At 44.7% G+C, this 24,750-nt stretch overlaps 1 protein-coding gene across 1 annotated transcript; it reads right to left on the bottom strand.

The window, feature by feature from the left end:
- Window positions 1-349: 349 nt before the first annotated feature.
- Window positions 350-24,750, bottom strand: EPS8L3 (EPS8 like 3). Its single transcript, XM_035122777.2, has 20 exons — window positions 24,612-24,750; window positions 21,512-21,569; window positions 20,270-20,334; window positions 19,102-19,166; window positions 17,711-17,869; window positions 16,720-16,869; window positions 15,868-15,944; window positions 15,235-15,422; window positions 13,236-13,327; window positions 12,329-12,449; window positions 9,867-9,931; window positions 8,071-8,145; window positions 7,184-7,332; window positions 6,651-6,759; window positions 6,379-6,413; window positions 5,758-5,851; window positions 4,480-4,602; window positions 3,391-3,476; window positions 2,094-2,226; window positions 350-842 (listed from the first exon to the last, which is right to left on the bottom strand). Exons 2-19 carry the CDS (start codon window positions 21,550-21,552, stop codon window positions 2,094-2,096), a joined length of 1,827 nt encoding a protein of 608 aa, XP_034978668.2. The 5' UTR covers window positions 21,553-21,569; window positions 24,612-24,750; the 3' UTR covers window positions 350-842.

The following is a 24,750-nucleotide window of genomic DNA, read 5'->3' as shown; positions in this document are numbered from 1 at the left end:
TGTTCCGAGTGGTTGTATGAACATGTCTTGCCCATCTGTGGAAGAAGAGGGTTGACATTTCTGTTGGCCTCCTGCTAATTTGAGGTCTAGTGGGATTCTTCCTATTCTGAATGCTTTCTTTCTTTTCTAAAGAAGGATTCCCTTCCTAGAGTGAGGCTGTTTGGGTTGAGATTTGGCTGCAGGGACAAATGTAGCCTGTAGAGTTATTTTGTTGCTAAATCTAACCGAGTGAGATAAGAACACATGCCTAGTAGGAAAGACACAATTTTCACAAATATTTTTGAAGAGGTTCTGGACCAGTAGTTACACTACTTTGCTATACAGCAAAAACACAAGCAGTTGTGACACATTAAAGATTGAAATTTATTGGATAGTTTGACACAAATTGAAACATTTAGGAACTAGTTGGAAAACTTTCAATTCTCGCAGGGAGCTCTGCCACTCATCTTGAAAGTTCACGTTTCCCCATCAAAGAATGGTACTGGGACACTCAGTCATAGTTCTAACTTAAAGTAAGAAAAGTTTGTTTCTTTTTCTGGGAGACTAAATCAAGAATGCTTAGTTGGTCATAACAAAGCCTTCCTAAACTTGCTACACTAATGTACTGCTGTGCTAATTTGCCCTACTCCTCATCTTGCATATATTTTGAGATTCGCACAGAAAATGCATTGACAATACATCTTATTTCATGGCATTACATCCCCACTATTTGCAACTTTTTGTATGCACACAGCTGCAGAGGAAAACACTTCATCTTCTTGAAAAGCAAATGGGAAATCGTTAACATGTTCCTATTATGATAATTATGTAGTGGTTAAAGATGGCTGCTCTGATGGATCATCCTGCCAAGAGAAGCAAGGAGAGAGGAGTTGATGCTGGATAAACTCTAATCATTACATTTACCACATTTACAAACCTCTAAGAAGCTTGAGGTTATATTTCAAAATTGCTTACTTTATCCTTCTAGCAGGTTCATAATTGTTGGGTATGATAACAGTGACTTTTCCCCAAGCGCTTCTCCATAAACTTTGTACTAGATGATGGGGCTAGAATCAGGCACCCCCAAACTGCGGCCCTCCAGATGTTTTGGCCTACAACTCCCATGATCCCTAGCTAACAGGACCAACGGTCAGGGATGATGGGGATTGTAGTCCAAAACATCTGGAGGGCCAAAGTCTGGGGGTGCCTGGGCTAGATAATTTGGTCCCTGGAGCTGAAAAGGTTTCCCACCCCCAGTCTCAAAAGTGAGACAATCCTAAAAACTGACACATTTAATGTATAAGAGTGGGTCACTGGTCTCTTCGTCAACTTTCTGTAGGGCTTGAAAAGAGAGAAGCTGGTGCAGGAACGCAACAAGCTATGCATATGCTATCCCCCTGAATTAGGGAACTTGCTGTATAGGAACGTACACAAGTAGAAACCCCCTGTGTTCTGCTTGTGTATATCTCCCTGAATTAAGCACCCATGGTGTTCCTATATTCAGGTGCCAACTTGAATAAAATATTGGGAGGCCCTGCATAATCGATCAAAAGACACACTGCTCACACACCATTTGAATGCCAATGCCCATTTGAGGGAAGCCCCCTCAAATATTTTATTGGTGGGGCAAAGGGACCTTGGCCCCTAGGAGTTGGGTCCTATGCCTACATTCTTCTCCACCAGGGAGAAACTGAGGCAACGGGAAACTGCGTAGCCTGTGCAAGAACACAATGGCATTGTGGCGTTGTATCCAGTCAAATATTGCCTACAGGAGGGGCTTTTAGCCCGAAGGCTAGATTCCGTCATGAGAAACTGTCTGGCGACTACATACCAATGGTGAGCTGGCCAGAGTCAAAAGTGGGTAGAGAAACAGGCATGGCTCTTAACAGTGAAACAGACTCTGACCATAAAGGTTGAGAGGTTTTCACATGCACCCACACATATCACTCTATCTTCTGTCCAGGCAAGTGAGAGGCATCACCACAATCCAAGGACTGTTCCATCCAGGCAAAAACACTCAAGGAGGGTGCAAAGCAGCCTGAGGGGTGTGTGGTCACCCTATAGCATATCTCTTGCCACAAGACAGATGAGTGTTCTGTTGGAGGGAGTCTTACCTATAGTGCTGATTTAACAGTTGAAAGCATGAGAAACACTCTTCCTCCTTCTTCCGGGCAAACTGCTTTCAGCTCCTCTCTGCTCAGTGACAGAATCTGGTTTCCGTCAAGGACTCCAAGGGCCTTCACTGTGCTGTTGAAAGATGAAGGAAGAAGGGAAAGTGTACGTCTGTGTGTGTGTGTGTGTGTGTGTGTGTGAGAGAGAGAGAGAGAGAGAGAGAGAGAGAGAGAGAGAGAGAGATAGAAAGCCACAAGGCAAGGAGGCAGAACAAGGCTTACAGGTGGGAAGAATTTCACTCCACTGTACAAATCTCTTGAGGATGGCTATTTAGCCCTATGGACCATCTCTTATATTCACAACCTTCCCTTCTCCTGTTCTCCATGAACTTTGCAAAAACCTCCATGTTCTTTGGTTGTAGAACATACTGTGCAAGATAAGCAAATCACATTTCATTATTTCTGAGATTTCCATTCAAGTCATCTTTATACAGAGTTTGGATTTTTTTTAAATGCTCAGCATACACCATCCTGGTGATAAAGTATACAGGAGTGGTACTACTCCCTACTATTCCATTGTTTTTCAATGGAGAAATAACCAGACAATTTCTAAAACTGGCCCCAGACCACGATAATAGTGCAGCCATGCTATCGGGCTTTGTTGATCTTCATGCCATTTAAGTCTAAATTGAAAGTTTATTATCTTTGCCTGCTAAGTTATGAATCAGAAACAGAGCACCTAGGAAAGGGTGTGGGGCCAAGAGTTATTTGTTAGGGATAAGCTTTCTTGCCGACAAAGGTCCTTATAGTTAAAGCTATGGCTTTCCCAGTAGTGATGTATGGAAGTGAGAGCTGGACCATAAAGAAGGCTGATCGCCGAAGAATTGATGCTTTTGAATTATGGTGCTGGAGGAGACTCTTGAGAGTCCCATGGACTGCAAGAAGATCAAACCTATCCATTCTGAAGGAAATCAGCCCTGAGTGCTCACTGTAAGGACAGATCATGAAGCTGAGGCTCCAATACTTTGGCCACCTCATGAGAAGAGAAGACTCCCTGGAAAAGACCCTGATGTTGGGAAAGATGAAGGGCACTAGGAGAAGGGGACGACAGAGGATGAGATGGTTGGACAGTGTTCTCGAAGCTACCAACATGCGTTTGACCAAACTGAGGGAGGCAGAGGAAGACAGGAGTGCCTGGTGTGCTCTGGTCCATGGTGTCACAAAGAGTCGGACACGACTAAACGACTAAACAACAACAACAATAAAGCTTTCTTGGGTCAGTTATTAATGCAGCACCTACATCTTGGAAAAACCTTTCATCCTGAGCCAGACTGTGACTTCTGCTGGTGAAGAACTGGGCCGGAGATCAGGGAAGTCTCTTGAAACCTTAATGAAGACACACCAGGAGAAAGATATTTAATAGAGAACAATGATTGCGTCCAACTAAAGGCTTACATCCTGAACAGCTGAGTGGCTGCAAATTTGGGTACTTAATTTTTCTTTCTTTTAGCTCTCGGAATCAAACTAGATAGGATTTTGCATAATTGCTTAAAAAAAAAAAGCTGGTGTTAGGGGAGGGCAAATTAAATGCTTTTTCTCTTCTGTGGTCCTGACTGAAATCCATCACCACCCATCACTTTCCCAGCACTGAGCATAGGGCTGCAGGTGGTTGTTGGGTGCTTGGCCCTCTTTGGCCAAGGCAAGCTCTGCTTTTACCTGATCCACAGATGTCGGCTGTGGAGCAGGTGGATATGGCTTGCCTGAAATGGCATCAGGGGCCCAACTGGGGAGGCCTGGTGGGCTGGAGTTACCCCACCCCTGCTTCTAATGGCTGCTTTTGTTGGAAAACCATTGTAGCTGCCCTTTTGAAATCTGGCAGGATTCAGAAGAGGCAAGCTTGTCTGCAAATTTCATCAAATGTTGCCCAGAACTTTTTTTAAAAAAAGCTGTAGATGGTTCCTTAAAAAAACGACAACAGTAAATCACATTTCAGAGCTTTTCAGTACAAACATGTGTGAACTTTTTAGTCTGTAAATTGGCAAGCTTTAGCCACCATAGAAGGTTGGTATGCTTGCAAATTTCATCCGCTTCTGTGAAAAGGGAAGCGGGGAAAAGCCCATGTCCCAATATTGAACCGGGGTGGGGGTGAGGAGAGAAATGAAGCAGAGGGAGTCCCATGCATAGCTGGCTCCCAGCAGTGTGCGCAGAGCTACCTAAATTTCCTCTGGAGCACTTTCTAGGTTTCTGGTCATGCATAGCATTGCCTCTTTTGAAGGGCAGACATAGATATGCTCAAAGACTGTGCAGAGCAGATGTATTTTACAAACTCATAGCTCCATATCTCTGTGCCACTCCAATCCCATCCAGTACAATAAAGAATAGTACCTACTTGCTCTGCGTTGTTCCCATTAGGTGTCTTCTGTTCCATAGGTTCCAGGATATTGTTAGGGATATAGCCTGTCTCCCCTGCAGCATTTCTAGCAAGCCACCATTTTTTCCGTTGATCCAAAACCTAAACAAAGGAGAATGTGTGATTGCTCCAAAACTCTGCAACTGATTAAAATGAAATACCTGTACAGTGGTATCCCAGTTTACGAACTTAATCCGTTCCGGAAGTCCGTTCTTAAACCAAAACCGTTCTTAAACCGAGGCACGCTTTCCCTAATGAGGCTTCCCACCGCTGGTGCCCTTCCACCGTTTGGATTCTGTTCTTAGATGGAGGTAAAGTTCGCTACTTCCGGAGTTCATAAACAGGGCTGTTCTTAAGCCAAGGTACCACTGTACTGCCTTTGAGTTCTAGTGAGGGTGGAATGTAACCATGAGAAAGGAGATATCAGTGATGTTAGTACAAGCCAAGGGCTATCCACTTAACTTTCAAGTTACATAATGCCGGGTAGGAAACCAGGCTTTAGCAAGCTGGTGATCTCCAAGGGTAGAGTCCAACATAGCACTAAGTCCCATGTCCCATCAGTACAATGATTCCTGCTTGTGAAATGTAAATTTCTCCCTCAAGAGGAGGGAGAAAGTCTGTTGCACTGATGGAACTTGAAAAGCACTGCAGTTACTTTGGACTACAGCTCCCATCAGCCCTGGCTTGCAAGGTCATGCTGGCTGGAGCTCTTGGGAGTTGGAGTCCAAAATATCTGGAGAGCATGGCATTGGCAAAGGTTGCAGTAAACATTAAGCAAAAGGTATCAGTGAGGCAGAAATGGAATAAGCTAATTGGAACAGTGAATCATCAGAGATATTAAGAAAAGGTTGGAGGGACTTCTCTCTTTGGCTGAGAGAGGTTCTATTGTCTACTGATTAGCTTCCAGCTCCAGAGTCCATCTACAGGAAGAGCGATTTCTTGACAAAGATTAGTTTTCAAAGCCTTTAACACTTAGTGTGTCTTTTCTTTCTAATAAGCTCATGCAACATTGCTGAAACCACTGCTTGATAATAGGAATTATTACCCTATTCCCACTGGTAGGGTTTTTTGCCCTTGCCGCTATCCCCTCCACTTCCTGACCTGCCCGAGTCAAGATTGGGCAGCAATCATTTGGAGTGCACATGGGTGAAATTAAGCAACAGGGCAGGAGGATTGCTGAGCTTATACAGAAGGAATAGGAAGTGTTGTTTTTACTAGGAGGTTAGGTTGCTGAAGGGTAAGGAACTTCTGTCTTACCTCTAGGAGATCTCCTTTCATTAACGTGAGCTCCCTGGGGTTTCTTGCATGGAAGTCATATATGGCTTGCATAAGTTGGGGAGCATCAGATGCCCTGAAAAGGAGATGAGAGCAGGAGAATGGAAAATGAGAGGCCTGCTTTAGGACTAGAATAATGTGCACATATTCACATACAGGCATATACATGGCTGATAGAATCATTTTCTGATTAATTTCTGTGTAGGGATAATCAAGGGGACTCAGAATTGTGAGGATATAGACTCCCGAGGCAAACACAATTTTTTCTATGTGCTGTTTTGCTGTTGGGTTCAATGGGATTTGCACATGTCCACAACTCTAAACTTTATCTCCTAGTACTTTGGCCACCTCATGAGAAGAGAAGACTCCCTGGAAAAGACCTGATGCTGGGAAAGATTGAGGGCACAAGGAGAAGGAGACGACAGAGGATGAGATGGTTGGACAGTGCTCTCGAAGCTACCAACATGAGTTTGACCAAACTGCAGGAGGCAGTGGAAGACAGGAGTGCCTGGCGTGCTCTGGTCCATGGGGTCACGAAGAGTCGGACATGACTAAATGACTAAACAACAACAATGTCACATGCTAGAGCCAGTAAGAACATACCTGCTTGAGAAGCTATTCCGGCTTCCTGTGCGGACCTGTGTGGAGGAAAACACAAGAAATGCATTGGATATTTAAAAAGCTTATTCTGACCACTGCCCTTGCTCATTAAACCCATCTGAGTAAATTCATGTGCAGAGACAGTAGCAGAATGATATTATCCTTTGTCAATGCTAGTTACCAGGGAAACACAGTTCCCCCTTGTGTTTCTGTACTACAGGTTGCAAAGTCTACTTCTGCTTTGCTTCTCATGTGCTTTTAAAGAAGAGATTCACCTTATCGAAATCAACAGAGCTCTGCCTCCGAGTGGGCATCGGCAGCACCCACCCACTCAAGAACGTGGGCTTGTAGCTGGGGATGGATGGTCCCTCTGGATGTTCTGCCCTATGGGGGAAGAAGAAAACTTGTAGTGAAGGACCTCCCAAAATGAGAAGGTGCATCCTGTTACAGATGAGGGGCCAAGGATGTTTTTCACAATGCAGGATATCATGGTAAGTCCATGACCTTTTCTTCAGACTTCCTGCTGGAAATTCACTTGCATGGCAGAGTTACTTGTATTTTTACACACTTTCAAGGTGTGACTCGGAGCTAGGCTCGACAAAAGACATAGTGCAGCTGCAAATGAAGAACATAATCTGAGTCTTGCTAGATCAGGCCAAAAGACCAGTAGTCTGTTTCCAGCGGTGGCCTGGCAGATGCCTCTGGCAAGGTTCCTGCTACAGTGAGGTATGTCACTTAATGCCTATCATTAAGTTCAAATGGCATGCTGGTTTGCACATGCTATCTCCTTTGTGGGCTTTATCCTTACCTGCTTAGATTCCAAGCATCTCCCAAATTCTTCCAAATAAGCTGGTCTTTGGAATCCAACAAGCGCCTTAGCAAGTCAATTGCTGCAGGAATCAGCAAAGGTGAGGACACCGTAGAGGCCAGGTTGGTCCAAGGACAATTGGACAAAACCTGCAAAGCAACAGCCTATGAGGTTCATGGAGCCTGACAGTCTCTTTGTCCCTGCCCAGTGTGGTCAGGTCTCCGGGAAGGCTTATTCTGAATGTAAGCTCATAATAAATCTTTGTTGTGCCTAAAGACTGATACACAGAGAGGACCAAATACTACTCATCTCCCTATTGTCTCCTCCTAGGGATCTCAAGGTTTTAGGAATTTTCTTCACAGGTATCATTTGGTGATTGTCCCCTTTCATGCAGAAAGTGAGATATATATATAATAATGCTTTGGGGGACAACAAGGTCACCAACAAATCAGGAGCAGGTTAGGAGTAAAATGCATGGAGTCCTTAATCCAAACACTATGAAATCTAATTATTATGGCATAGGAAAATCCCTATCAGGGTTTCAGTGGCACACACTTATATGGCAAATAATATCTTTAATAATAATGGGGGAGAGTATCATAGCTGCCAAGTCTCCCGTTTTCCCTGGGAAACCCCCGTTTTTAAAGCCATTTCCCGCTGTCATCCCGAATGGCGAAATATCTTGTAAGTTCCCCGGAATTTCCCCGGTGTCGTTCTGCCCATGTCTGGGCACCAGAAATCAGGCAGCACCGGCACTGGAGGTTGCTTAGAAGCGACTTCCAGTGCCAGCATTGCTGATCCCATATTTTTCTAACCGGGGCTTGGCAGCTATGGAGTAGATTATCACCAGAGGCCTCCAGGAGTCTGTTCCTGGCTAGAATACTCACAATTTTCAAAGTGGAAAAGATGAGCTGAACCAGCTCAGGAGCGCTTGGTTGCTGCATTGTATGTTCAAGTTTTGCCTGGGGGAGAAAGACAAGCTAATATTTACACTGTTAATATATTTCCCTGGGTGGCATTTAACTAACTTTTCCTCAGAGCAGACCTATCGAAATGAACATGACTTTGTTGTTTAGTTGTTTAGTCGTGTCCGACTCTTCGTGACCCCATGGACCATAGCACGCCAGGCACTCCTGTCTTCCACTGCCTCCCACAGTTTGGTCAAACTCATGTTTGTAGCTTCGAGAACACTGTCCAACCATCTTGTCCTCTGTCGTCCCCTTCTCCTAGTGCCCTCCATCTTTCCCAACATCAAGGTCTTTTCCAAGGATTCTTCTCTTCTCATGAGGTGGCCAAAGTATTGGAGCCTCAGCTTCAGGATCATGACTAAGTTAATTTTAATGCATGCAGCTGCAGAAACTTTGCTTCCCCACCCCTCAGCAAAAACACTGTTTCAACTTTAAGTTGCTCTATGGTGGCAGAGACTAGGGAGTGGCACTCTTCCCCTCCCCAATCAATGGCCCGAGGACCATGAAACACTGGGTAGCGGCACCATTTCTGTCCAATGCTACCACCAGCAAAGGGAGATCGGCCTGGCGTCCTTCAGCTGGATGTTGATGCCTGCTACCAAGGCTTGTCCACTGTGGGACAGAATGAGGTGGGTGCCTCAGGTGGCAGCTGCAAATGGGGTGGCAGGAGTCAACACAGGTGTGTGCGTTGTCATGTGCTACCTAAGCTAACCTGCTTCCCTCAGGTGCGGTGGAGGATGCTGTCCGGTTGCCACTGTGAAAGTAAGGTTCAACTGCTGCCAATCTGGCTGGCTTCTGTACATGGAATGGGGGAGGGGCCATCTTGTCCTTTGCCTCAGGCGGCAAAATGACTTGGGCCTGCTGCCCGTAAACAACCCATCCCCTTCTTTTCTGACACTGTCAAATGGCTCTCCCTTCTCTATCTTTCCTCTCCACTTCCCTTTCCCTCTACTGTATGTCTTGCCTTTAAGACTGAAACTACCGTACACATGGTTTTTGTTATCTGTCGTTCCCTCTTCCCTCACATCTCTTCTCCTCCCCCCCTGGGAAAAGGGGCAAGTTGGGTCAGAAAAGTCAGTAGAGAAAAAAGAGTTAGTGCCCAACCAGTTTCCTGTTAGGAACTGAAGCTCGGGCAGCTAAGAGAGAAAAATGAAGAAAAACATTGTGAGATTAGGATCAGGCTTGCCCTTCCTTTTGAAAAACACTGTTCCTAATTGTACTTGCTAATTGTAAAAATGGCATGTCATCTAGTTTGTCCCTTAGACTGTGGGTCAAAGGGAGGACCTGTGTCTTTTATGGAGAATGCTTGCCAGCAGCATTGTGTATTGAATTTTAATTGCTTTGGGAAAAGGGTTTGTTTCTTTTTTCATCTGGAAAGCAGGTTCAAAATATAATCAGTGGATACTATTTGATCCTTCATCCATCTCCATACTGGTTCACATCTCTATTCCCCACCTTCCTCTATCCATACATTCCTTATCCTGCTCTGGTGGGTCAAGATATCTCCAAAACAAAAATCCACCGTGAGCCTCTCCATTTGCAATGAATGGCTGCAGCAGGACACAATAGGGCTCTTTGTGCATCTGCCCTAGTTGTTCCGCACATGGGAGGTCGGGGTGTGCAGGCGGGGGAGATGCCTCTCCCTTCAGAAATGCGGCCAGCCCTGCTCATGCTGGAGAATTTCCTTGCCAAGTTTGTGCTGTACACTGACCTACCAGCAAATTGAAGCTGTATTTGATCTTCTGGAAACAGTCCTTGAACTCAGGCTCCGGAGGCATTGCTGCAGATCCAGAGAAAGAATCAGTCAGTCAGCTCAACCAGAAACAAACAGGTGTTACAGACAGGTAGTGTTACTCATGCCTTTGTTTATCCAGGCCCTTAATTTATGGGCTGGTACATAACATGCACGCAGCTTTCAACCCGATTTACAATCCAGATACGCCAAAACAATTGGAGGGCAACATGAACATGAAGCTGGTTTGATCCAGATAGTCTCAAGGGGACAAAGTCAGTTTAAGTCCAAGAGACTGGCTTTGCAAGCTGTGGGTGTGGTCAGCATAGCAAAAGTAAAGATCACTGCCTTACTGTCCTTCCAATCCATAGATGGGAACCTGTGTCTCTCCAGATGTTGTTTGGCTCCTTTCTCCCTTCAGATAAGGTGGCAAATGGTGTGTGACTATGGGAGCTGTAGCCTTGCAGTATCTGGAGGGCCACAGGATTCCCATCCCTGTTCTAATCATTGAGATTTCCAAGCACAGTGCAGATAGTTTGCCTAATAAAAAACAAACCCTTTTATTCCTTTCATCTGACACTTGCCCACTCATCCCACATCGTTGCACAGGCTTGTTTTACATTGAAAATTCAACCAGTGCCACATTTATTGCAAGAGATATACCTTGCTGGTGTTGTTTCTGCTGTAGCATTGAATAATGCACGAGTGAGACCTGTGATTACTATATGTAAAACATTTAAACTTACTAAAGCTTGTGGTCTCTTCACTCTGAGAGGGGTAGAGGTAGGGGAGAATGCTTAATACTTGGACATTTAAAGGTCTAACAACCTACAATATGTTTCCCATGCTTTGAAAATGCTGCACAGATCTGTTTTAAACTCTGCTGAGGGCTGTTTTGGCTAAAGAGTGAGTCAACCCCCCCTTTTAAATTCAGGAAGTCAGCCATCTTTCTTTTGCAGTTTCCTACACACATGGGACTTCAGGATTAACCGACGTTCCCCAATTATTTCCCAACAAAAAGGGGCCCAAATAAAATAAAATAGGATATTAAAGACCAATGTTATATCTGAAGTAGGAAACCGGTGAGTCATGGTTGAACCATCAGATGTCAAAGGAGGGCTAAGGGAGGATAAGGAGATAGCAAATAAGCTATCAAACCTGCTTAGAATGTTCATATTTCTCCAAGGACATGAAGCGTCCCCATGAATGAATTACTTGGAATCCAATCTCTATCTCACCATCCTGAGTGCGTCTGATACAAAGAAGCCACCCACTCACTAGCTAGCGCAATCACAGGCTGTTCGTTAAGTTGAAAGTGTAGATAAGACAGAACGTAACCAAGCAACTGGCTTATGGCTCAGCACAGCTGCCAAGGCAGATCCTCCACAGGCCTTGGTCAGCTACAGCAGCTGCTTAGAAATGTCCCCTGTTTTAGCAGACACCCTGATCCAAAGTGCACAACCCATCCTTGGTGGACGTCCTCAAAGAACGGCTTCTATGCCATGAATCGTGAACCTGTGATCCTCCAGTTCAGCACCTAGATGTGCCAGTGTACCTCGTAATACCTCCAACAGTGACTGCAAAACCCCACCATAAATATTCTGTCAACAACCCGCAACGCATAAGATACTGTTTGCTTTTCCTGCTCAGTACCTGTTTGCGCTGGCTGGCCTCTCCTATGAAAGTCCCTCCTCTCTTAAACATGCTCACGTTTCACTGAATGCCAGGATTCGATGCCCACACCATTCTGAACAGTGGAGAGGGGCTTTGAGCTTATTTTTTGAGTGATGCCGCAGTGGCTGATATAGGTGCCTTTCCCCCACTACAGTGGTACCTCGGGTTACAAACACTTCGGGTTACAAACTCTGCTAACCCGGAAGTAGTACCTCAGGTTGAGAACTTTGCCCCGGGATGCGAGCGGAAATCACGTGCCGGCGGCTGCGGGAGTGTGTGCCCATTAACCAAAGGGTACCTCACGTTAAGAACAGTTTTGGGTTAAGAACGGACCTCCGGAACGAATTAAGTTCGTAACCCGAGGTACCACTGTATTGATTGTGGTCCTGTCTATTTTTATATGTAAGTACGTTGTTAGTTATTCAATGTCTTGTTATTGTACTGTTCCTGCCAAGGAGGGGGAGAAAAGCTCACGAGATTTTCTGTCTCAAGTACTACAGGATCTTGACATCACTTCAGCAGTACGTACCTTGGCCTGGAGTTAGGGTAGGCTACTGTTCTTCAACCTTGGGCTCCTGGATGTTCTTGGACTACAACTTCTGTCATTAATGACACTTGATGGGAATTGTAATTCAACAACATATGAGGGACCCAAGGTTGATGCACACCAAGGTAGGCATTGCCATTTATTGATCTGCTTAAGGCAGAAAAAGGTTTGGGGTCAGCCCACTTTCAGAACCTCATGGCGGCCTCTTTGCCATTCTTATTTACCCTCTTTGTCTTTATTCTTTTTTGACTTCTTCTTCTTCTTCTTGTCATTCTGGGATCTGCTGATCTCCTGTACTTTCCCTACAAACATTTCAATGTCATCCAAGACATGGTTCAGGATCTCCTGTGGCCAGAAAAGGAACAATCAATAAATAAATTACAAAGAAATATGAATCAGACACTGCATCAAAAGCTGTTTTTCAAGGAACGACCAGAAGTTCAAATTCTCACAGCCATCATTGGAGACTTTGTTTTATACTGGCTGTTTATCTGTCATTTTTACTTTGTTTCTTCTTCAGCACTAGTCTGGGAGAAAAGTTTCAGATAAAAGTTTCCGCTCCGGCAGGAAGGTAAACGGCATTTCCGTGCGCTGCTCTGGTATCGCCAGAAGCGGCTTAGTCATGCAGGCCACATGACCCAGAAAACTGTCTGCAGACAAATGTCGGCTCCCCCGACCAGTAAAGCAAGATGAGCGCCGCAACCCCAGAGTCATTCGCGACTGGACTTAACTGTCAGGGGTTCTTTACCTTTACCTTTTTATCTATCTATCTTTCATCTATCTATCTCAATAATACAAAAAACAAAAACCCCTAAACAATGCCCCAGCCCCAAAGTCTGTTTAGCAGCCTCAGCTTTTGTAGCTAGAGTCAGCCCTAGCCCTCCCAGACCAGACCAGGTGGAAAAATGCCTCCAAGGCAGGGAGCTGGTCTTCCAGGGATCACAGCCAAGAGATCCCCCTCTCCCTCTGTCCAATCAATCTCCCAGACCACACAGCTTTCCTGCCCTACTTAATCAAATAATACTAATACCCACTGTTATCAGTGTTTGGGGTTCTTACCCTCTAGAAATACAACAGGGAAAGAGGTTTTGTTGGGGGCTAGCAGGAGTTGGTATCCAGGAAAGTACTTACAGTATCTCTGTCTATGTCCTGCATCATTGGAGACCCAAGGTCTTCATACATTGGCTCATATTTCTGTTGCTGGTGAAGTGGCTGTTCTGCTTCTGCAACAATCAGAGCCCAAGATCATCATCATCATCAACAACAACAACAACAACAATTTATTATTTATACCCCGCCCATCTGGCTGGGTTTCCCCAGCCGCTCTGGGCGGCTTCCAACAAAATATTAAAAACACATTAAAACATCAGCCATTAACAGTAACGTCACAGGAAATAACATGGAGGGCTAAGTCTACTATTATAAGGACCAGATGGAACCCCTATCTTCAATGGATAACAACTACTGGATCAGAAGAACATTCAGTGGAAAGTAAAGACATTGTGCCCGTGGCTGAGGACAACTGTTTGAACCCTTCTAATGGATTATGGGTGGCGGAGGGGGTGGGAAGGGAAAGGAAAAAGGGTACGGGAAATGACAAATTGGAAGGAGAGAATATAATGTATGTAAAAATTCTCGTACTTTAATAAAAATCTTTTTTTAAAAAATCAGACATTAAAAACTTCCCTAAACAGGGCTGCCTTCAGATGTCTTCTAAAAGTCAGATAGTTGTTTATTTCCTTGACATCTGATGGGAGGGCGTTCCACAGGGCAGGCACCACAGGAAGGCCCTCTGCCTGGTTCCCTGTAACTTTGCTTCTCGCAGTGAAGCGAGACATACCACATCAGGAAGCAGCGCGGACATTTAACATGTTGCCAAAAGAGATGAAATGCACCACTGACAAAGAAGACACATAACTCGCAGAAAGTTTGCATGTGGCAGTTTACACATAGCAGCTGCAACGTATGAAATAATTACTAAAATTAATTTAAACAGAAATAAAGGATGGGACCAGGTGACCTGCTCACTTTGGTGTTCAGATGCTAACTGTTGATAGGCAACGACGAGACCCCCTATGCTTCTTTCTTATGCTTCTTTAACTTTAAACTGGGCTTGAAGTGGATAGCCCTTTAAATAGAGGACAGCCTTCTGACAGCTCTTCAAACGGAGAGCTATCTTCTGCAAAGTAGGACACACATCCTAAGCAAGGGTACAGCTGATTGAGACCTTAGGTGGTGGGGCCAACTGGCCTATCTGAAGGAGTCAGATAGGATACGCTTTCAACCAAGTGTGCAACCAGCCCAGTTGTGTAGCAGCTTTATGTCAATCGCCAGCCTAGCCGTGTAAACAGTGCTGCTGGGGGATCCAGCCTTATAGGCCCAGGTCGTAAAAGCATGTGCTACCATGATGTCCTGAAAAACATAAGGTTGCATCCAACTAAACCCTAAACGGCCTCGGTCCAGTATACCTGAAGGAGCGTCTCCACCTCCATCGCTCTGCCTGGACACTGAAGTCCAGTGCCGAGGGCCTTATGGCGGTTCCCTTGCTGCGAGAAGTTACAGAGAACCAGGCAGAGGGCCTTCTCGGTAGTGGCACCCGCCCTGTGGAATGCCCTCCCACCAGATGTCAAAAAGAAAAATAACTACTAGACTTTTAGAGGACATCTGAAGGCAGCCCTGTTCAGGGAAGCTTTTAATCTTTAAGAAATTAGTGTATTTTAATATTTCTGTTGGAAGCCACCCAGAATGGCTGGGGAAACCCAGCCAGATGGGCGGGGTATAAATAATTTATTATTATTATTATTATTATTATTATTATTATTATTATTATTATAAATAATGTGTCCCACCAGTGCAAGGATGTTTGCTTGTGCTCACCTTCACCCACCCCAAAATCTGCTTTAGAGGGTTGGGTGAATTCCTGGAACAGATTTAGGGGGTGCAGGGGCAGGAGTGGAAGTCCTTGCACTAAAGAGACACATTATGCTGTGCTACTTTGGATACAACTCAAAGGCATTTATTCTTGCTTAGGAGATACAATGTCTCCTCTGACTGCTTCCTGGTGCATTATGAGAGTGGGAGCTGCAAATGCTGCTGCGTGTTGCAAGAGAGACTGTAACGTCATCATTACCATAGTCCACGGGGACTGGGCCAGCTCTCCAAGGATGTTGCTGCTGCCTCTGCCAAGGCTGTTGTGCTGGAGAAGGCATAGGGTCCAGCTCCATTGGCCCTGCTGGTCTTCTTTCTTGGGAGATCTGTGGGGATTTGTCAGTACGTGATGACCGGCTCTGCTGGTACAACATATTCTCCAGGTTGCTCCTGATAAGATAATTGAGAATAAGTACATTCTTAGGAAAGCAAGAATGAAGGGAAACCTTGGAAAATTCAGCACTGAACGTGAACCTAAAGGAACCGGAAGAGCAAGGGTGGAATCTGCCTGGGAGAATTTGGATAACTAGAAGTCACCAAAAAGTGTGAGAAAAAGCTTGTGAACATGGGAGAGAAAGAGATGCCACATGCCTAACAGACAAGTGAGGTGGAGATTCACAGCCTAACAACTCTGTTTGATTGGGTTCCAGGTGGCCAATAGAAACAATACATTTCTCTATGGCTGGGATATATCTTACATTGACTTGGGGGAGAAGTCTCTCTGGACCGAGGAGTTCTGCATCGATAACGATTATGCACAAGTTAAAATCTAGCAGGCTTCTGGAGAAAGAAAGGTTTGGCTGTCTGTAATGCAGGCCTCTAAATCTCCCACTACCTGAGCAAGTTGTGATTCTGCTGTTCGTCTCTCAACTCCTCAACAGCCTTCTCCACTTTGGTTTTCAGCAGCTCAGCCTGGAGGAAAGTAAAAACACTGCAAGTCTATCACTTTTTACAACCATTCACCAGCATCTACTAAAGTTCCCCTGAAAATATCTTCCTCTAATCTCAGCTTCAGGCATGCTCTGAGCTGGAACCACTGCTACTACTGTGGTGCACAGAGAATAGAAATCACTCTCAATTTCTATGGCAAAAGCAGCAGGAATGAGTTCCCTATACCCTTGGGAGGAAATCTGTCATCAGATTATGGAACTCCTCTTAGTTCATGGTAGTGCAGGATGGAGGACACATACTTGAGTGATCCAAGTTGTAGTGAGTGAGTACAGGGAACTTATACAACACAGTTCTTACTCTCAGATTCTCTCTCTCCCCCTCCCCCCTTCTTTCTTTCCATCTTGCACACTGACATATGGATAAAGGTCAAACTACACATCATGTTAATGTGTGAATGCAATGATTGTGTTTTAAAATCACAACAATGGGAGGTAATGATAATCAGGAGCACAATGAGAGATTTTAGCTCTTCCCCCATGGTCCTGGCAGAAATCCCTCCCCACCCCAGCTGCTATTTGCCACAGGAAAAAAAACAACTACCAAATAGCAGCTGGGTGGATAGGTGTGAGTCAGGATTATGGTTCAGGGGGAAAGTTCCCCATGTGCCATGGCCCCACCATGACTATCTAAAAAGACACAGTAAATACAATCTTGCATTTCATGGAACATATAGGTTGTTCCTAACCCCCCTCCCCGCCCAGGTCTCTTCCTTCCTCTGGGTCCTGAAGTCGCTCACTCCAATCTGCTCGCACTGAAACAGCATGATGCTAGTCCTGGGTGGTCTCATTTCTTTCACAGTGATGGCCAAGATGGAGTTGTAGATGCAGCTGTCAAGGACACAGGCACATTCCTGGATATATTCCAGGGGGTAACTATCCAGCTCTTCCTGTAAACAAAGAAAGAAATCAGTGTACAGTCAGCAGCAGAGCAGGCCATTGGGGGTTCCCTGGCAATCAATCCTATCACAACCTTCCAGGTCTGAAGGATGGGGTGGGGAGCTCTACAAGCCAACCTGTGACAGAGTGAGGATGATGCGCTGAGACCAGCTTGACTTTTAATCATTTTTGATGGTGTAAGGGTGACTCCCTACAGGGAGCCAGCCCCCATCATCCTGATGTCCACCTTGTCAAGTACAGAGAGCACCAGTGGTTCTGAAGAAGCCAGAGGGGGAGGGGGAGACTCGGAGGAGGAGAGAAATCAGAGGGAGGAACAATGGGAAAGCTCGGGGGGGGTGGCGGCGGAGGGATGCAGGCAGACGCTTAGGGATGCTGCAGAGCCAGGGCACCGACCGCTGAGGGCTGGCGCCAGAAGTAAGGAGAGCGCCACAACGCAGGTCAAGGGGGCGGCATTTTGGGGTGCCCAGACTACTTTGCTGGTGTAGGAACAGACGTACGCCATTGCCGGATTCTGATTCGGGATGAGAGGTCATGTTTTAAGCTGTCTCTACACTGTAAATAAATAGCACAATAAACGTCTTTGAAGACAAACTGGACTCAGGCGGAGTTACTCTAGAGTAGCCACGACGACCCTCTTACAGATGGTAATATCACATATATATCTTTAGCTGGTGTGAAAGGCAGTATAGAAATGTTTTATGAATAAATGTATAAATAAGTATTTAGAGGTCTGGTCCCTTCCAATCAAGATGTGGACTCTGTTACTTATCACAACTTGTCCCCCACTGACATTACATGGTGTGCACAATAAGATAAAGCATCTCTGCTTACCTCTGCCTCAATGTCAGTCAGCAGCAATCTGTTATCCTTCACCTGCAAAAGCATATCTTGTCCCCACACCTGACCTTGGGCATCCATCAGCTTGAGTCGGTTAATACAGTTCTCTACATTGCTAATTTCCTTGCCATCAACATTGCAGGTAAGAAGGTGCTGGGAACAGAAGCCATAGTTTAATTGTTGCAGCAGGTAATCAGGACACTCCACCCCCACATAAACAGTTTCCATGGAAGGGACCAGGAAGTATTGCACAGAATGGTCTTCTTTGCTGTGGTGCATTAAGGCTCTAACCTTTCTATGAAATTACGGTATAAGGGCTATAAGCTGAAAGCTTTAGTTGAACCATTGGTGGAGGAAATGCTTATCTGCAGGGGCAAACTATAATGAACTGAGTAGTGTGCTTATTTCTAATGATAATTTGGTCCTAGTATGTTACCGCAAAAAGGAATGAAAGAAAATATTAAAGATGCTCATTCCTCGTACTATCTCAGAAAATCCTACACTGGGGTTTCAGTGGTATACAACTATATTTAAATTTAATTCATTGATTAACTGGATGATCAAAAAGCAGATGATTTATCAGCTAAGTATTTTTAAATTGTGCAGCAAGTATAGCAAGTATGGACCTCAGGGCAACTTCAGACCTGAGAGACTAGGGCCTGAGCTCCTTCTGGTATACAAATCCCTATGCACAATAGTCAGGAACTCGCGGATCATTTGTGTGATGATTTTACTGGATTGCCCTGTGGCTATTTATGGACCTGCTGGTGGCAATCTTCTTGGTGGAAAACCTTCTGGTCCTGGACTGGCTCCACCCACTCAAGCTTCCCATTGAATTTTCCTGGGCAGGAAGGAGTATAAAAGCTTTCCTTGAACAAGAAGGATTTCCTGAGCTCTGATGCGCTCCTGGCTACTTGCTTCCCCCACAGCTCTTGGCTCCTCTGCCCATGGCTCAGCCTTGAGTGAGGGAGCAAGTGGGATCACAGTTGGCATGTTCTGTCCCTGCCTGACCCACGTTCATCTGAATGAATGATGAGAGCCTCTGCACATACAGTCTGGCGTGGTTCCCCATTTCTGTGGAGAAAGCCTTATTCGTGTAGGTGTTCTTTTAACACATTCAAATGAATGCGTGTAGACTGAGGATGGTGCCTGATGCTGCGATTTTGTTCCCTTCACCAATCATGTTCCTTTGAACACGTGTAGGAGATGAAAGTCAGGGAATGGGCGACCCACATGAGATCTCCTGTAGGCAAGAGTATGAGGCCACCAGCAGGTTAGCAAAATGATGGGAAGTGTAGGAAGTGGCACCACTGCATGGGACCAGTTCATTCTTCCACCATGACTGGACAGAATAAAATGTCTCTGCTTCCCCAAGATTCTCCTACCTCCACCCGGTGCTGGAATTCACGTTGCTGCTTTATCATACTTTCACTGTATTCCTTCCGCTGGTCTATGAGAGCAAGAGAGAGAGAGGAGACACAGTATGAAGAAATCAAATCCAGTATCCCCAGGTGTAAGGGAATCCTCAGTTAAATATATGAATCTAAACCTCTGTATGAGGTTTGTACAACCTCTTGTACAAATATCAGGGAATTCAGAATGGTCAAATAGCTATTCATAAGGAAGACAGCTTGGCAGGAGTTTCTCGTGTGGCCAATGAGTTACAAGCAAGAGCATAAGTTGGAGCAGGGCCGTCCCTGTTATTAGGCAGTGTGTGGCAACTGCCTTAGGCAGCAGACACTGTGGGGAAGCAGCAATCAGATCCCTGGCTGTACCCATCAGTTGGAGGGCAGAATTGTGTGTGCCACACCGCCTGCCCCCACATTGAGCTCAGGTGCAGTGGCAAACACAATCCTACTGCCAATACCAAAAGAAAACCCAACTGCCAGTCCAGAATCATGGAGGCACCATCTTCACCTTTGCCTTGGGCAGGAAGATGTTATGAGACCTTACTTCCTAGGTAATCCTTGGGATTGCTCTATGTCACCCTCCCCACTGCCTCCTCCCTCTTGGTAAACAGCAGTGAAGTGACTTACCTGCTTAGGAGGTCAGGTAATCATCTCTACTTCACCATGTGGTCTACTACTACCCTAGCTCTTCATTGCTGGGTGATTAGAATGGATGTGTGGCTTCTATTAATATTGCTCCAATGTCAAATGATTAACTGCGCAACTAGGGAGAATTTCTTATTTTTTATTGACAAGCAGAAAGATATTGGGGGGGAGAGCTCTCCACCCTTCTAACTAGCTTGTGTGTGAGGGACAGCTGATCTCACTGCTATCTGAGGAGGGGAAGTGAAATCATAAAGGAAAGTAGCAACTATATTCCTCTAAGGCCATTCTCTGAGGTAAAAAAGGGTTCTGATACTGCTGTGACAGAAATAGGAGAGGACGCAGGTGGCATCTACAATTTGGTTATCTCTCCTCCCCCTTCCAATATGAAACTTTGCAGCAAAGAATAAAAATGAACAATTAAACCCTGAGAGCTCTGGGATGGGGATTCTGACTCATTAAGAGATGTTGAATGCAGGAGAGAAGAACAGGCTGTTCTTACGGTAAATGGACTTGCCACTTGGCCTGGTCATGCTGTTCGCTTTGTTGAAGCTGCTCTCAGTTTCACTGTGGAGGAAGCAAATAGACACAAGGGGTTGAAATGTCCCTTAGGTTTTAAAATGTCTAAATATATCCACCTTAAAGGTAAAGGTAAAGCGACCCCTGACCATTAGGTCCAGTCGTGACCAACTCTGGGGTTGCGGCGCTCGTCTTGCGTTATTGGCCAAGGGAGCTGGCGTACAGCTTCCAGGTCATGTAGCCAGCATGACAAAGCCGCTTCTGGCAAACCAGAGCAGCACATGGAAACGCCGTATACCTTCCCGCCGGAGTGGTACCTATTTATCTACTTGCACTCTGACATGCTTTTTCTTTTTCTTTTCTTTTTTCAGCGGCCAAACTCCACGAACGGGACTCGAGGAGGAGCCCACCTCCCTTCCCGGCACTTCCGGGACCTGATTTGTATCCTTCCTTTCGCAACGGTTCCCCTCCTCTCTCTGAGAATGGTACGAGCCGGTCCACTCTGACATGCTTTTGAACTGCTAGGTTGGCAGGAGCTGGGACCAAGCAATGGGAGTTCACCCCGTCGTAGGGATTCGAACTGCCAACCTTCTGATCAGCAAGCCCTAGGCTCAGTGGTTTAAACCACAGCGCCACCTGCGTCCTTAAGTGCCTTCAATTCCCTCACCCTTCATCACTACTACATGGAGTCAAAACAGGGTACTGATGGCATCTCCCCACAAGTAGGGATGCTGCAGCATCCATCTCAATGAGCCTTCAGGGGATCCTGATAGCAGGAACTCGGTTAACAAAGCTCAAATCCCCACTCAGCCATGAAGCTCACTGGATGGCCTTGGGACAGTCGCCATCTCTCAGCCTAACCCACCTCACAAGGATGTTGTAAGGCTAAACCTCAAGTTGCTTGGAAGAAAGGTGGGATATATGAGTAATAAACAAAAAAGCAAACAAACCTTAACTAGCAACAAGGCTGAAAAGATACATATTTTAAAACTGACATGGGAACTATGTAGTATTCTGTATTTGCAAACCACAGAATCCTAATTAGAACTGGGCATCTTCTAAAAAAGGAGCATAAAAGGTCTAAAGTTTTCAGAATCAAATTCTTCCTGATGAAGAAAGATTCTCGTCCATGGGAAAGAATGAATATAATGTGAAGAACAGTTAGTTGTGGCAAGCAGAGTCCTCCAGTGGTATCAAATGGTATGAAAGATATGCATAAACTTACTTGTAAGAAATGTCATTCCTACGGTGAAAGAGATCTGCCATCTTCCTTACTTTTGATCCTGTGGATTATACATCAATTATATCTCCAGACAGATGCCCAACACTCATGTCTATACAGTCATACCTTGGTTTAAGTACGCCTCGGTTTGAGTATTTTCAGTTTAAGTACTCCACGGACCTGTCTGGAACAGATTAATCCACTTTCCATTACTTTCAATGGGAAAGTTCGCTTCAGGTTAAGTACGCTTCAGGTTAAGTACAGACTTCCGGAACCAATTGTGTTTGTAAACCAAGGTACCACTGTATAATCAATTTTTCAGATGTGCATGAAAGAAGTAGTGAGAAGTAGTGAGTAGTGGTAAGTTTCTCTCTATTAAATACTTTGGATCAAATTGTGAACTTCTGTACATCTAGCTGCCCACTCAAATCTATTCACAGGCTGAAATATAGCTAAGGAGAAAAAGAAATAGAACTAGCAAAATTCCAAAATAGAAGAAAGGAAAGAAGGGAAAGAAAACAACACAGAAGAACAGCAACCTGAACACCGTCAGATGGTCCTCAGTACTGCTTCCTTTTTATACTGCATATTTATATGCCACATCATCCTAAGGCACTAGGGATGGTGGAGAATTTTTATTCCGTTCACACTTCAATATTCCTTCATTTGCACTCTCTGAAATAATACAAGGACTGAAACACAGCCACCCTGTGAAATTCACACTTCTCTGAATTTTGGAATGCAGCCGAAGAATGTGTACAAAAAGGTATATACCAGAGTAAAGTGTGCATTCACATGCACTTAATAGTGAACTAATATACATAAATGCATAATCTTTCTCCCTAAATAATATTTATTCATTTTCATACACTACAAAATACAAAAAATCACAAAAAACAAAAACAAAAAGACAAAAAACATAAAAAAGGAAAAAAAGACATATCAATTCTAACATTTTTACTTAACATTGTAGACTTCCTCAATTCCCCCCTCACTGGGTCCATATTTAAATCCAAATTAAGCAATTTTCATATTACAGTGGTACCTCTACTTACGAATAACTCTACTTACGAATGTTTCTATTTACGAATGGAGCTCCGTCCGCCATCTTGGATGTGGTTTAGATAGGATTTTTTCTACTTATGAATTTTTAGATAGGGTTGCTTCTACTTACGAATTTTTTCTCCCAATGCATTCCTATGGGATTCGACTTACAATTTTTTTTGACTTACAAATGTGCGTTCGGAACGCATTAAATTCGTAAGTAGAGGTACCGCTGTATATCTTATATCATTTTACACATTTTTATCATTATCTCTAATATTTTTATTCTAGAAACATCAACCATCCTAAACCTAGAATTCATCAATTAATCCAAATCTAACTTTATTTTCCCAACCATCTATCTTCTAATTCCCCCCTTAGCCTAAAATTTATTCCCAAAAAATTCCATAAATTCAAATATTACTTCTTCTATCCTGATAACAATTAAACACTTAAATCTAATTCAGGCCCCCCCTCCCCTGAACTCAGGGTCTCCCAGATGAATCAGCCAGCTCCGTAAATCGTTCCAGTTTCGGACCATCTTAATCAGCATAAATGCATAATCATAGGGAAATTTGCTTTGCAAAAATGTGTACATTAGGAGAAATTCACACTAAGATGCTGGTGAATTTTCATGAAAAACTTTTTTTTAAAAAGTAATAATTCCCATGCTGTTAAAATGTTGAGAACTGAACTTAAGACTGGGAAAGTAAGAAACTGGGATGAAACTGACAGATGTGCCCATCCTTATTAGTCACCAAGTCCATTAACTATGTTTACCTTGCACAGTTGAGCTTTGCATGGAAATGTCACTCATTGTACATCCAGCATTTCACGGCCCTTTGGACTTTCTGCTTATGCCCCCACACTCTACCTCTCTCTGTGTGATTACATATATACATACACACACATACACACATACACCAGCTGGGATAAAACTTCATGCAGCCGACAAAGTGGGCTTTAATCCGTGAAAACTTAGTGCCACAAATCCTCCTTATATTCTGTGTGGTGTAACTAAGAGTGGCTTGCTTCACATGCTACACCACGTCAAATGTGGAAGTGTTTCAGTTTCCTTGAGAGCAGGTTGCAGCCTATTTTGCTCCTCCCCAGTTAGCGCCACACTGAGCTAAGCCATTGTTCAGGCTTAGTGTGTTGTCCAAGTCCAAGTACAGCTCATGGTTTGCCTGGGAGAGCTAAATGGTGAGCCCGGGTTTAAATGACACCCTCAGCCAAACTATGGCTTAGCTCAGCACAGCAGGCAAAAGGCCAATGAAGGGCAAAGCAACCAGAATCTCCTCTCCCAGAGCTTGCACACCTCCTTACACATTCATGCTAAGCCATAGTTTAGCTTACTGTGCCACGGGAACTGGGCCATAGTTACCTCTCCTGGAATTTTCCTAATGATCAAGAATATTTTATGGCTTAGTCTTATGTTTCCATTTATGCAATAGTGGCCTTTAGTAGCCATGGGTGCTCTTAAGAGCCAAGCAGTTTGTTCCATCTCCATATTCCAAATTGCTGGGATGTCGGGACACCAGGAATCAATTATATTTAGGGTATTTCCAGCCAGAAAGCTTTGTACGAGGACAACAGGAAGCTTCCTCCTACCAGGCCAGTTTGTTTCCAGTAACTGGCAGCAGTCCTTGAGGATCTCAGGATTTCCCCTTGCCCCCTTGATCCTTCTAACTAGGGAGAACAGGGATTGAACCTCAGACTTTTTCCATACCGAGCACATGCTCTACCACTATGCTACAGTCTCTCCCATTTGTGGGGTTGAGCTGGAGACGGGAATGTGACAATTCCCTTTGTATGAAAGGCAAGTGCACAGCAATTCTTTTTTTAAAGATTATTTTAAACCCCACTTTCTTGCAAATTTCAGCTTCAGAACATCCCTTTCACTGAATGGAAAGTCACTCTATTCCTCACTTCCTTTTAGAAACCTTGACAAACACTCCCTGGAACTGGGATTAGCTGTACCTGGAAGAACGAGAAAGTAGAAGGACAGAGAAATCTGAGTACCATTAGCGAGCAGCTAGGAAGTGGTGAAGCAACTCACCTTCTCGGTTGCTGCAGCAATAGCTCCTACTGTAGAACAAGCGCAAGGCCCCCCTCTGCTGCGCACAGCATCTGAAAGCAGAGCAGGGAAGGAGTCGACTGGGTTGGATACACAGCTTCGAGTTTAGACTTTGCCCCCT

This window comes from Zootoca vivipara, chromosome 7 (assembly GCF_963506605.1).
Source record: "Zootoca vivipara chromosome 7, rZooViv1.1, whole genome shotgun sequence".
In the NCBI taxonomy this organism is placed as follows: Eukaryota; Metazoa; Chordata; class Lepidosauria; order Squamata; family Lacertidae; genus Zootoca; species Zootoca vivipara.
The sequence above is the reverse complement of the archived record's forward strand: the minus strand, read 5'-3'. Positions and strand labels throughout refer to the sequence as shown.

What these genes read in the sequence shown, in the direction of transcription:
- EPS8L3 (XM_035122777.2), bottom strand. Translation starts at nt 21,552, where the DNA reads ATGGCAGATCTCTTTCACCGTAGGAATGACATTTCTTACAA. An exon ending in AAAGAATAAAGACAAAGAGG is followed by an intron (nt 9,932 to 12,328) that starts GTAAATAAGAAT and finishes CTGGATCTGCAG; the next exon opens with CAATGCCTCCGGAGCCTGAG. An exon ending in TGAAAGGAGATCTCCTAGAG is followed by an intron (nt 4,603 to 5,757) that starts GTAAGACAGAAG and finishes TCCTTTGTTTAG; the next exon opens with GTTTTGGATCAACGGAAAAA.